General features: G+C 52.0%; 1 protein-coding gene across 1 annotated transcript in view; it reads right to left on the bottom strand.

Moving 5' to 3' along the window:
* MONBRDRAFT_38117 (uncharacterized protein) overlaps positions 1-11,265 on the bottom strand; it is a gene marked incomplete at both ends in the record, with an annotated part of 14,269 nt that extends 3,004 nt beyond the window's left edge. The window contains 21 exons of the mRNA XM_001747986.1: positions 276-2,105; positions 2,936-3,070; positions 3,178-3,336; positions 3,497-4,257; positions 4,390-4,710; positions 4,932-5,028; positions 5,575-5,697; positions 5,871-5,948; positions 6,785-6,879; positions 7,303-7,355; positions 7,451-7,512; positions 7,969-8,068; positions 8,172-8,255; positions 8,893-9,092; positions 9,288-9,453; positions 9,567-9,622; positions 9,738-9,848; positions 9,927-10,090; positions 10,400-10,511; positions 10,624-10,674; positions 11,251-11,265. Of these exons, the coding sequence (XP_001748038.1) occupies positions 276-2,105; positions 2,936-3,070; positions 3,178-3,336; positions 3,497-4,257; positions 4,390-4,710; positions 4,932-5,028; positions 5,575-5,697; positions 5,871-5,948; positions 6,785-6,879; positions 7,303-7,355; positions 7,451-7,512; positions 7,969-8,068; positions 8,172-8,255; positions 8,893-9,092; positions 9,288-9,453; positions 9,567-9,622; positions 9,738-9,848; positions 9,927-10,090; positions 10,400-10,511; positions 10,624-10,674; positions 11,251-11,265 (4,773 nt within the window). The remainder of the gene's footprint in view (positions 1-275; positions 2,106-2,935; positions 3,071-3,177; positions 3,337-3,496; positions 4,258-4,389; positions 4,711-4,931; positions 5,029-5,574; positions 5,698-5,870; positions 5,949-6,784; positions 6,880-7,302; positions 7,356-7,450; positions 7,513-7,968; positions 8,069-8,171; positions 8,256-8,892; positions 9,093-9,287; positions 9,454-9,566; positions 9,623-9,737; positions 9,849-9,926; positions 10,091-10,399; positions 10,512-10,623; positions 10,675-11,250) is intronic.
* Between the last annotated feature and the right edge of the window lie 908 nt (positions 11,266-12,173).

The raw sequence follows: 12,173 nt of genomic DNA, 5'->3' as shown, positions 1-12,173 counted from the left end.
GTTTAAAAAAAAAAAAAAAAAAAAAAAAAAAAAAGAAAAAAAAAAAAAAAAAAAAAAAGGTAGCCAGCCGTAATCCATGAGCAAGCGTGCACAATAGCACATAGTAAGAGACGAGCCATCGCAGCGTATGTGGGTGGCGTTCAGCAAACATGTTTACCAAACAACGACTTGACCGATTCTGAACCAAATCCCTCCTCCTCTCTTCTCACGTATGCCAACGACACGTGCAAGGGCATGTAGGCAACACGCAGTCCGTTGGTAGCATGGACACGTACCTGCTGGGCAAAGAAGCCGCGCGTTTGCGTTGGTATGTCGATGAGGGCACGGCGTAGAGAGGGTTGCATAAAGAGTTGTTGAAAAAGTGAGTTCATGTAGCAGGTGGCACCGCCATTGCGAAGCCCGACGGCATGTTGGCGGCGCTCGATTTGCACGGTCCAGCCCACACCATGAGGGATGACTGGGTCGAGCATGTGGGTCTTGCACCACGTGCAAACTTCGTTCAACGCAGGAACGGACACTTGCACAATGCTTGCCAACAGCGAGAAGAGAGTATCGCGAATGCTAGCATCGACAAACAGAGGCGCGGCGCTGGTTGGCGCCTCTTGTGGCGCTTGCAGCGCACTGCCCGCACCCAACAAAGCGGTGGTCAGCAGGAACATGTGAAAGTTATGATCCTGGACAAAGGCTGCGCAATACTCGGCGTGAGTGCGTCCAAAAGCCTCCTTGAAGAGCTTGACATGGCCCTCCAAAAAGCGAGCCGTGGAAGCCTTGGGCGTTGGTGCTTGCAAGCGTCCCGGTGACGGATTCGTCTCATGGCGATCAAAGGGCTGCTGTTCATCCTCGCTCATTGCCACAGCGCCCTGGGCCGTAGCACCAGGGTCATCTCCATGTTCGTGTGCAGCGCCCGCACGGGCATCGCGACACGCGACAAAGCGTTGTAACCACTCCGCCTCGCGCTCAAAGATGTGCTGGGGATCGAGGGGCATCGGTTCCCCGTGGGCCTTGGTAGCCTCCACTTGCGTCCGTGCCAGCAGATCGACAAGCAGTCCCAAAAGCTCCTCATAGCGGCCGGAATCGCTTGGGGCTGGTTCCCAACATGCTGGAACTGCGTCGTACAGCACCTCAAAGACGCGCTGCGCGATTGAAGCCACCTCGGCCTCTTCCAAAGGTGCCACGGCTAGCGGGTGCGGGTCGCTCCTAGCTGTACCTTCTTCAAGGTTCAGACCCATTGCGTGGCGCAAGAAACGGCCAAAACGGCTGCGAAAGATGGCAGGGGAAGCGTGGACAAGGCCGAGAAGTAAAAAGTCTCGGTCACTGCCATCAAGGCCCAGGGTTGAGGGGCGTGTCAACCCAGCTTGCACGCTCAGCTGCATTAGATCCAGCGCAAGCTGATGAATGAGGCGGACGGCCGGGCTTGAAGGACGCGTGACAGTGGCGAGAAGCTGTGAATCCTGTCGCATCGGGCCTCGTATTGCTGAGCCATCTTCGCCTGATTGAGAAAACTCCTGGCGACAAGCCTGGCAAACCAAGCGCTTGCAGCATTGGAAAAACTCATCATTGAAGGAGCGGTTTTGAAAGAGTTGGCGCGTCAAGTCAGGCTCCATCGGCATGGCGCGGGCGCCGCTGCTGTGGGCTTCTTCTGGCACCAGTTGCAAACCGTCTTGCATGGGATACTGAAAGCTGACCACAACCCCGTCGCCAGCTGCCCCTGCCGCTACGTCTTCAATGAGCGCTGTGCCTCGAAAATCCCCGGTTTGCGAGCGCACTGCACTCATTACCGGCACAACAATTTCTGTGCTGGGGGCAAGCGCCTGGCGCATCACATCCAAAATGGTATCCAGGCAAATGACTTTGATCTCGAGAAAGGATGAAGCCTCGCGCGCGTCAGACACGTTGTCAAAAGGTTGCTGCAGTAGCGCAAACAGTGTCTGGGCGGCATGGCTCTTGAGGAATGCGCAGCGAAGTCTCATTTGAGTCATGGCCTCGTCTCGGTTGCACACATATGCCGGCTGCAACAGCTGCTTGAGAGCACGCAGGCGATACACCAAGGCCAAGCTTGAACACTGTTCGGACGGTCGGAAGTGTTGCTCATAGAGCCCATTTTCCTCTAGAGCAACGGGTCACGCGGCTGGATGAGTCCAAAAGCATGCAAAAATGGAGGAGGGAGGGATTCAACATTGAGGACAGGCAAGAATGTGTCAAGTCTGATTTCACGGCCGCACACTCTCTGGCAGGTCGGACCTGACTGATGGGGCGGTGCTTCAGTAAGCACCTCGAAAAGAAGCGTGGCAGTTGGCTCTGGCTGCATGTCATACGTGGCTGTAAGAGCACGACTCAGTCGGTCGAGAAGCTCTTGTTGGGTGTTGACAACCTTCAGCACTGCCAGGGCTTGCTTGGTGCAATTCCTGGCTGCTTCTTCGACGAGCCTAAGATCGAGATTCCTCGCTTGGCGTGGCGTCCCCAACGACAAAAGGCGTACGAGTGCTTCCATGACTGGGGCCATGGCGCACAAGAGGCCACCCGGTAGGATATCCTCTTTGTCAGCGCAAGTGCGCAGCGAATTGCCACAGGTGCCTACAGGGTCAATGGGGTCCGTCTGTGCAAACGATGGGCGAGGCATTGTATAGGCACGTCAGCAACTGGGGTATCATGGCAATGCTTCCTTTGTGCACGGGCACAAGTCCACGTCGCAGAAGGCGCGTGCACTCGGCAGAGGGGAAGAACACAAACACAGGCACAGGCACAGACACAGACACAGACACAGACACAGACACACACTCATGCAAGACACACAAGTACCAGCGCAACCAACCTTTTGATAGTAGTAGGAGCTTGTGGAATAGGTCTGCGATACAATGCCACACAGTTATTAAGCGGGCAGAAGCATGGCGCTGCTAGCCTGCCTCGCTAGTGTCACAGAGTGCACGGAACACACCTCTGACACGGTTACAATGGCATCACTTGTCACGCTTAGTTCTCGAAGCGACTTAGATAAGTCGCTGCTCCGCAAGTATTGGTCGTTGATGCTCAGATGTACGCTCTGTACCTGTTGCTGCAAGAAGTTGGCAATCTACATACACGTGGGACGAGGCAGGAAAAGCCATGGAGATACATCACCAAGAGTTCAAACGCGAGCCCGAGGCAGGTCGGCTGGTGCATCGAGTTTGGTACACACACCTGGTTGCGGATGAACATGGCAGGTTCATGGGTGTGTGCGCGAACAAGAAAGCGACAGCGGCCATCACGCTGCTGAACAGTCAGTAGCACATCACGGCCGCGATGTGCGCACGCATGGGGGAGCTCAGAGCGCAACACCTCATTCATATCGTTATGGCTCTGCGAGCGCCCAATTATAATTTGTTGAGTTCTTTGTAAGATGAAGCGCAAGTACTGGAAGCCGGTCGGACCAAAGATGATGCAAAGGCTCAACCAATACGGACAGCATGTGGCTGCAAAACACTCAAGACTGGACAGTAGAAGCGACATGTAGCCTCACCTTGATAATGTCGGCTAAAATAGCCAAAGAGCGCGTAACACGCAGCAAGCTGGTCATGAAATCACTCGCCTCAAAATGATGTGGCTCGACGCATTGCTCAATCGAGGTCGTGCGCGATGTGGTTGCCGAGTCAGACTCGTGATTTTGAGGCATTTTTTGCGGGAAAGCGTCTTGCGCCTCGTCAACGCGATCGAGTCCATCAGCTTCAGACTGTGCTTGTCCTTGCAGTTCTGGATGTGATTTTGACTCGGAAGTCTGGATTAATGGGGGCGCCTCTTTGCTCCACTCCGACATGGGACTCGCGCGACTTGGATCCGCAGGCAGTGACTGGGAATCGTAGGTCATGTCTTCAAAATCATTCATGTCACCCGTGGACTGCAGTGAGTTTCGACGCGATGCCTTATTGCTGTCAAAGTTGTCTTCAGTGATTGGCTCATGCTGCGGTTCGAATGAGGGTTGCAGATGATTGCTGGGCCCGGCCATGCTTGTGCCGACTACGGTGCCTGCCGCGGCAAGTGATTGGCGGCCAACCGCAAATGCAGCTGGGTCATCATCGTTGCCCTGCAGCCCTGGGTCATTTTCGTCGGTTTCAAAGAGGGCGCCGCGTCGTCCCGTTCTTGCCGAATTTGTATCGTCGCCATTCTCGCCCGTGTCACTTGGACTGGCGCCTCTGTTGTTGCGATGAATGTCACCGTTTTTGTCAACTTGGCGGGCATCAGCATGTTTTGATCCAGTGGTCCAGCTCTCAACGTTTTCGCTCTCTGTTTGATTGTCCAGCGTGCGTGAACAACATTGCAAGAACAAACCGAGCAGGACCAAAAGCTGCTTCTTTACAAAACAAACCAATAATTACAAACCAACAAAAACAAAACAACAAATCAAACCAAACGCACCTTGCTTTTGAGGGTCGAGGACGCTGTTGGCGCTCTGATTGACCGCATCGGAGCCCACTTGTTCCTCATGCACAGTGTCGCGCAAAACTACATAGGAGAGTTGTGGTGGTACGGGAACAGCTTGCATGGGAAGTCCTAGGGCATTGAGAGCACCCATGAAGCGCGCCAGCACATCAAAAAAGTAGCCCAATTGGTGGTGCTCCAAGCTGTACACACAGGCAGCACAGAGGGTGGGTGGGGGGTACATGCGATTGACCAACTCGTGAGTTTCAAATCGCAAGGCGTAACGCACACGATGACCAAAACAGCAACAGGCCGCCACTGTTAGAAGAGAACAACACTGTTTAGCGTTGAGACATACATGTCACCGACAGAAATGCGATCGTACAACACGCCAATCAGCTGCTGTACTTCGTTTGCAACGTCCTCCGTGCCTTCGAGAGCTGCGCATGGCCAAAGTCGGGTGAGCGCTTCAATGTGAATGTGGGGTATGGAGAGATCACCGAGTCAGGCATGCACTTGAGCGTGCTCGTTCAGCTCACCGAGTTCCCACAACTTGTCGAGACCGATCAAGTGGCTTTGCTGCACATGGACCAGATTCAGGCGAGCCGAGGAGAGCCGATGCTCATCATAATTGACCTGCAAAAACAGAGACTTGAAAACTACACCAGAAGGATATTTTTCAACGTCATGAGGATATTGCCGGATACATGACGCGCACGCGCAAGAAAATATGGGAGAACGCGCCGCTTGCATACTTACGCAAGCATAAATTCTTGTCGAATGACGCGACGGGCATGGTCAGTAGGGTGTCTTCCAAAAGCAAACGCCGGCAGTTCATCATCAGCTGCATATAGTTGGTCTCCAGCCAAGTCATCCCTAAAGTGCATACGACGAGGGCAAAGCAGTACAGCAAGACGAATGGTGAGGAGCCAGATGCTCAATGGCCCTTGACCAAGAAGTATCTGCCAGATAATGTTGACACTGAACAAACATAAGTTGATCTCCGCTTCGCAGTTTCTGTTTTCAACGTAATAGGACCACAGGTGGGCAATAGGGCTCCAGGTCATTTTCAACTCAGTCCCCTAGGGACAAAGCACAGGAGCATTCACCAAAGTTGAAAATGAGTTCAATGCAAGCGTGCCGACGAAAAGCATTTCAGCATTTTGTAGCATCATCTCAAACCTTGAGAATGCAAGCAATGGCATCCAGGTACTTTGAAACAACTTCAGCATACGCCACACCATCAAAAAGGACATCCAAAAGGATGGTGTCTGGATCCTCGTTCTCAGGTTGATCTTGAAGCACCTGGTGAAACCAATGAAAAACAAACAACCCAAAAAAACAAACAACGAGCATACAAACAACGAAAGGACAAGGATAAAAATACAAGCCCAAGCGGAAGAAGCAATCGGCATAAAAATGAGAATCGCAACTCGAAGCATCGAACAGAATGCACAAGTAGGATGTCACATACTCACCTCGCGACAATGGGCCCAATAGGCTTTCAAATTGGCAACGATGACGTTGATAACGTCATCCGATCGAACCAGCGCACGCTAGGAATGGAGAGAATGTTGAGTTTGAGGTTGAGGCAAAAAACGAAAAAAAAAAAAAAAAAAAAAAGAAAAAAAAAAAAAAAAAAGCGAAATTTTTGCAACATGAGCCTCAATCCCGCGGCGACTACGCACAAGGTCTTCATCGTAGTTGTTGTAAAAACTCCCCACGCCCACCACAGAGGCTTTGGGCAAGTAGCCAAGCAGAGTGGTAGCTGCTAAAGCATTTCTCTGTTCTTGGCAGCATTGAAGACAGCTATTGGCCCGAAACAAAACAGTTGAGGCTTGGCGAATGGTGCGACTGAGGGTGGCAGTGATCTCCTGACGAATGGCTGCTGCTGCACAGATAATTGTGACCTACCGCTTCATCCAGATCTGACGCAGGGAAGGTCCAGGATGTGCTTCATCTGCACTCACATCCCTACGCCGGGAAGGGAGCAACTTCACCATGTTGCGCAGCACTTGATCCCGGGCATACCAAGACGTGTTGGCCTAATACAACGGACCAACAAGTAAGGCATTACAAGTCAGCATCAATATAATGGAGGCAAAACAGTAAACTGCAGGCGCACGCCCGGCATTGTCCGTACATCAGTGGCAAGGCTCCACATGAGATCAACGACGTTCTCATTGTTCTTGTGCGTCATGCCACGCACCAGCGCGGACAGAAACTACCCATTGAATCAAACGAGTTCAAATCAGAAGATTGATCAGATGAAACAGCCCCAATCGCACCATAGACCATAGAGGATTGGATAGGGCATGATGGAAAGGTTGGGTAGGTTGGGTAGAAGGCCAAGCACCGTGAACAGAAAGCAGACACTGCTGGAGAAACAGACCTCAAAGCAGAGCTTGAGCAGCTTGGAGTTATTTTCGGCGTTGACGCGAACCCACAAATCACGAAATTTTTCAAAAAAACGTTGCAACAGCTCGTCTGAGAAATCATATGAAGTTGATGCAATCATATCAAAAACGTTGCTGAATGGGTGCGGACATTCATTTGCGAGCAAGCAGGCGGTGTGAGTACAATCAAGCCACGTGGGGCGCCCAAGCCAAGACAGGAAAACCAAGGGTGCAAAGCGCAAAACAAAACAAAAAGAGTTGAACCACACCAACAAAAGATCACACAGGAAAACACGCAGAGAGAAAAAAATGACACAAGGTCGGCGTACTTGATCACAGAGGCATGCTGGCCCTCCTGGGCCTCCCAAATGGCATCGATCAACGGGGCTTGCAACTTGCGACTGCGGGCAACAAAACTCAGAATCTCTTGCACGCTGAAGAAGAGATTGAACAGGCATTGCATGTGAGAGACTAGGCACGACACCCACTGACCAACCCTAATGCCTGCACCCACCGCTCGACATATTGAGTTTGGTGCATGCCGTCTTGTAGAGCACGCTCAAGAATCTACAAGGCAAAAAAATGTATGAATGAGGTTGGGTCGGTCTCAGGGTCGAGTGCGCACAAGGACTCAACAGACTGATCAATCCGTCAAGACGTACGTGGTGATGATTGATCCAATCACAAAGGCGCTGGCGTTGAACGACGCCATTTTGGTGCAGATCTGAAAAGTCAGGGTTGGGTTCGTCGACGTTTTCGCTTTGGGCGGCCATCGAAGGGACAGTACTGCACAGGTCGCACAAGTTGCAAAGCTGATCCAGGGCGAGTGAGGTCACAGCGTCGAATGGAAAGGCGTGGGCCAACTGTATGACTGCTAATCAAAGCAATCGCAAAAATCCGACCTCAGTCAGGCCTTGCATGCGGTGCTGCATGCCTGAGCCTTGAAGCTTGATGATGCGTCCAAGGCGCAGTTGCAACAGCTAACACAGGCACAAGCAGTCACGCACAATGCAGTGACGATACAGACCATCATGAGAACAGTTGAAGCAAGAATGAGGCATTGCGTATTTTTTTTAAAAACAAAAACAAAAACAAAAACAGGTATATGCCAAGTTTGCCGCAGACTCGGGAGGCAACTCGATGGCGGAGAGAGCTGTGGTAGACGAAAATATCAACTCACCTGGTTCTTGCGAGCGTCCTGAGCCAGGTCATACAGCATCTCCAACAGTTTTGCGCACGCGTTGCTTTCAGCTGCTGCCTCACGCAATGGGTCGGAGTGTCTGCGGGGCCGGCGTCAGAGAAAACTCAGAGGCGGCACAGTCTTCACAAAACACGTGCTCGAACATGAGATGTGGCTTGGGTGTTCGATGCAGAAGCACTTACTCCACCAAGTTGACGGTGCTTGCGAAGATGGCTTCAAAGCAGGAGATGATGTTTCCCTCCACGGCGTCAATGCACGCGAACGGCCTGAATATCGAGCAACCCACGTGACAAAAAGCAAGCTGAGCGAGCACCAAAATGCCACACAACCTCCCCACAAGATGTAGAACAGCGTGGTGCCAAAAAGGTCAAAGAATGTCAAGTTTGGGACATAGCTCCAGCTCTCTCTTACGTCACAAGCGCGCATGCCAAAGGTGTTGTGATGTCCGCACGCGCTAAACGCCCCACGATGGCCGAGAAACCGCCCTAAGAGCACCATGCAATGACGAAAAACATGATGTGTATCGCATGAGGCAGGCAGGCAGGCGGGCAATATAGTCATTAGACTTCACCACGCACCAGGGCTGCGAAGAGATTTAAATTGTCCGCCAACCAGGCATGCGAGGTTGCCAGTTGAGCAGTGCGGGGGCGGGCATACGCAATGACATTTTCCTCTGAAAGCGCATAGCATTGTCAATTTGAGACACAGGTGAAGGGTTTGCGGCTGGGCTCCCAATCAGTTGTTCTGCAACCTTTCTGGCATCGCATGCGTGTGATTGCAGCCTTCGCCTTTGGTACATACGTGGAAAGATGGTGTCATAGATGGATGCGTAATGACGCGTTTTCACGTTGAAGGTGCTCTTCACAGAGAAAACCTGAAAATGAGGTTCCATCAGCAACCCACCGAGTGAGCCCAGTGAGAATGACTATTTCTGCAGCAGAGCATGGGTGATGTAACAAGTTCTCTGTCAATCGCTTGACCTTGGCAAGCATGTCGCCGACAATGACGTTGTCGTAGGGGATTAGTTTGATGCACAGGCGAAGAAGTATATTGATGAGCCGCTGAATGCGCTGAAAGGTGCTTAAATCCCAATTGTAAAGCGCCTGCAGGCATTGTTAAGTTGAATGAAGACATGGAACAAAATAAAAACGCCGTGAGACATGGCTTGCAGGCAAGAGGGAAGGTGTTATCACGGTCAAGTGGGTGAACATGGCAAAGGCAGTATGTTGGGTCAAATAAGCCAGGAATTGCTTCAAGTCCGTGGTTGTGAACGCAAGAGGTGCAGCGTCTGGACATACGCTTGACGTCAAAAGCTTGTCAAAGGCGTCCGGAAGGAGGACGGCCAAAAAACGATTGAGTTGCGCGTCAGCGTGGAGGGCATCGGTTTCATTGAGCGCTAGGATCGCGGCCTGCATTGCTACCCCCAAGGGTTCATTTTGAAGCACCAAAATTGACCATCGACCCCTGCAAGTTCATACACAGTGGCGTGAATGGCGGAATGCAGCGATATGAGAGTTGTTGCGCCGGTCATGGCTATGCAGGGCCACAGATGGTAAGGGAGTGCGGTGAAGGCTCACTGCAGCTGCGATTCGATGGTGGTCATGAGCACCTCTGGAACACGATAAGGCCCATCCTGAGAGAAGGAGATGAAAGCGAATAAATGTGAGCGATGCCACAGACCCAAGACCAAGTTATTTTTGTGTGACACGGTGGAATCGATTGGACAAAGCTTTGTGTGTCGAGTGTACCTCGGGGCGTTGGAGGGTTTTTAGTGCAGTCCAGTTGAGGTCGAGTTGGACGTTGTTGGTCTCATAATCTGGCTCGAGCAGTCGATGGTCGAGACTAAGGTAAGGTGCGCCCTGCCATTGACGAGACACCAATCATTGAGAGGCGTGTGTGGCTGCTCAAGCTCATACATTGGCCAAAACGCATCGCACCTCTTCAATGGCGCTACGAATCGTCACCAGCTTTTCGTCGCGTTGGTTGCTGACGGGCAGCGGCGAATCCGGACCCTCCTGCGAGCTGCATTTTGACAGGGATGAGAGCATGCGCTGGTAATGTGCGAGCATGGGGTTACATTCGAGCCTGAGGCTCAAACGCACTTGGACCGAGAGATGTGAGCATTAAAGTCATTGCTGCAAAGGACATGACGAGCAGGTACAGTCATGGTCAGCAATGGAACCAAAAAAAAAAAAATGAAAGGGACAATGAGGGCGAGGGTAAAGCACAATACAAACTTGATGGCTTCATCGCTAAGATTCGGTGCCGTTTGCATTAGGTGTGCATCTAAACCACGCCCCAGTTGTAAAGGGCAATAAGATCAGTGACTTCGGAAGTGCACCGCCTTTGGAGGTGCGGAGCGGTGCATCGGCTTCTTAAGCATGCGGATCTGGCCAAGGCGGGCACTCACTGTCTTCCATGGCGTCAACATTGCGGTGAAAGGGATCTTCATCGGCATCAGTATTCATGGTGTGGTCTTCAGAAAAGCCAGAATTCACATTGAGGTTGTGGTCCTCCGAGGGCTGCGCAGTTTCGGCATGCATTTAAGATCAGCACGTAAGCAAGGCCAACAACAAGTCACACAGCACCGGTCGGTTGCATAGCAGGACGACCGCCCAAACTACAAAATATTACCACATCAAGAGATTCCAAATCCCCATCATCGACATCAATGTCGTCACCAATCTGAGGAATGCGAGCAAGGGTCAGTGGTTGATCAGGAAAAGCCAGGAGTAGAGAGCCGAGATAAAAAAAAAAAAAAAAAAAAACACCGGGAAAACTAAGATGGGCTGCACTGAGATATTAGTCAAAGAGTCGATGCATTCAGCCAGGGTGGGATGAGCAAGTAAGAAGACATACGTCACCAGCTAGTAGCTTGTCAAGCGTGGCTTCGAAAGTCATGCCTGATTTGTGAACGCGCTGGATCTGGGCCATGCGACCGACAGTCATGCGAGGGTGAGGGTGATATTTGAAGAAAAAGGCAAGCAAAGACTGGGTAGCCCAAAGGCAGACGCAGAGCAAAGGGGCCTCACCGCGGAAATGGGAAAGCCCATGTCTTTGAGATCATTGATGATCTTCTGCAGGCGCACATCAATGTGCACAGCCGCACACACAAGATGAGGACCCGACCAGGCATGCAAGTCGTTGCGTGGACAGAGTCAGGAGGGTGGAGCGAATGAGAGTCAGGGGGTGGAGCGGGATGGCGGAGAGCTAGCACGATCAGCCCCTCGCTGTCGAAAGCTTGCGACAGTTGCTCAGTACCTGAGTGTCACTCATGGTGGCAGTTTTGCGGGCACGGCAGTTTTGCGGGCACGTCACACAAGCAGTATCGTATTTGTGCTTGTTGGGCTGTGTTCTGGGCGAGCCCAAAGCTCGCCCGGTGGGCGGAATAGGGGTGGCAAAGCAGTGTCTTCACTCGCCAGGAGCAAGGGTAGAACCTTTTGTGCTGCTCGCTTGCGCAGTCGCGCGCCTAGGCAGGGCCGCCATCACATAAATTGTCAGTGATTGAGTGAGGCCAAGCACAAGTTTGTCCTGGCTGCATGACCCGCATCATACTGTCAAAAGCCTTGCATCCAGCCACCCAGCGTACCTTCTCATCAAAAAAAGACAAGGCTCAACCAGCAGCCTTGGCCCGGACCACCGCAGTGAAACAAGCGCCGGACTGCCGTCGACTGCCGTCGACGAGACTCAACGACTACCAAACCCAAGACCTGATTTGGCCAAAAATAGAAAATACAAACACGAAACTTACGGACGCAACACACTCTTTGTCTCTCTCTTTAAGGCTCTTTGTGTGTGTGTGTGTGTCTCTCTACCTCTCTGTCTACCTCTGTCTCTGTGTCTCTGTCTGTGTCTCTGCCTCTCTGTCTCTCTGTCTCTGCCTCTGTGTCTGTATGCTCTCAATCTTGTCTCTTTCTGCTCTCGGGTCGTCTCAGTCTCTGTCGACTCTTTCTGCTTTCCTCAATCCTTGGTATTTGATGTCACGCCCTTCTGCCAGAGCCTCTTTGTGGGCGCCAAAAGTGGCTTGCATGGCCATCCATTCGAGCTGGGATGCTCGTACTGATCGTACTGGGTACGCCGTCACGGGGCCGTCCCGAGAACGTAGTCATATCAATCGACTCTGCTTGCGTGGTTGGCGCCAGACTTGGAGCCAGCCGCAGTCCAGAGTCGCAGTCCGCAGAACA

The sequence above is a fragment of the Monosiga brevicollis genome, genomic scaffold, assembly GCF_000002865.3.
Source record: "Monosiga brevicollis MX1 MONBRscaffold_20 genomic scaffold, whole genome shotgun sequence".
NCBI classification, from domain to species: Eukaryota; class Choanoflagellata; order Craspedida; family Salpingoecidae; genus Monosiga; species Monosiga brevicollis.
This window is presented reverse-complemented; position numbering and strand designations above follow the sequence as displayed.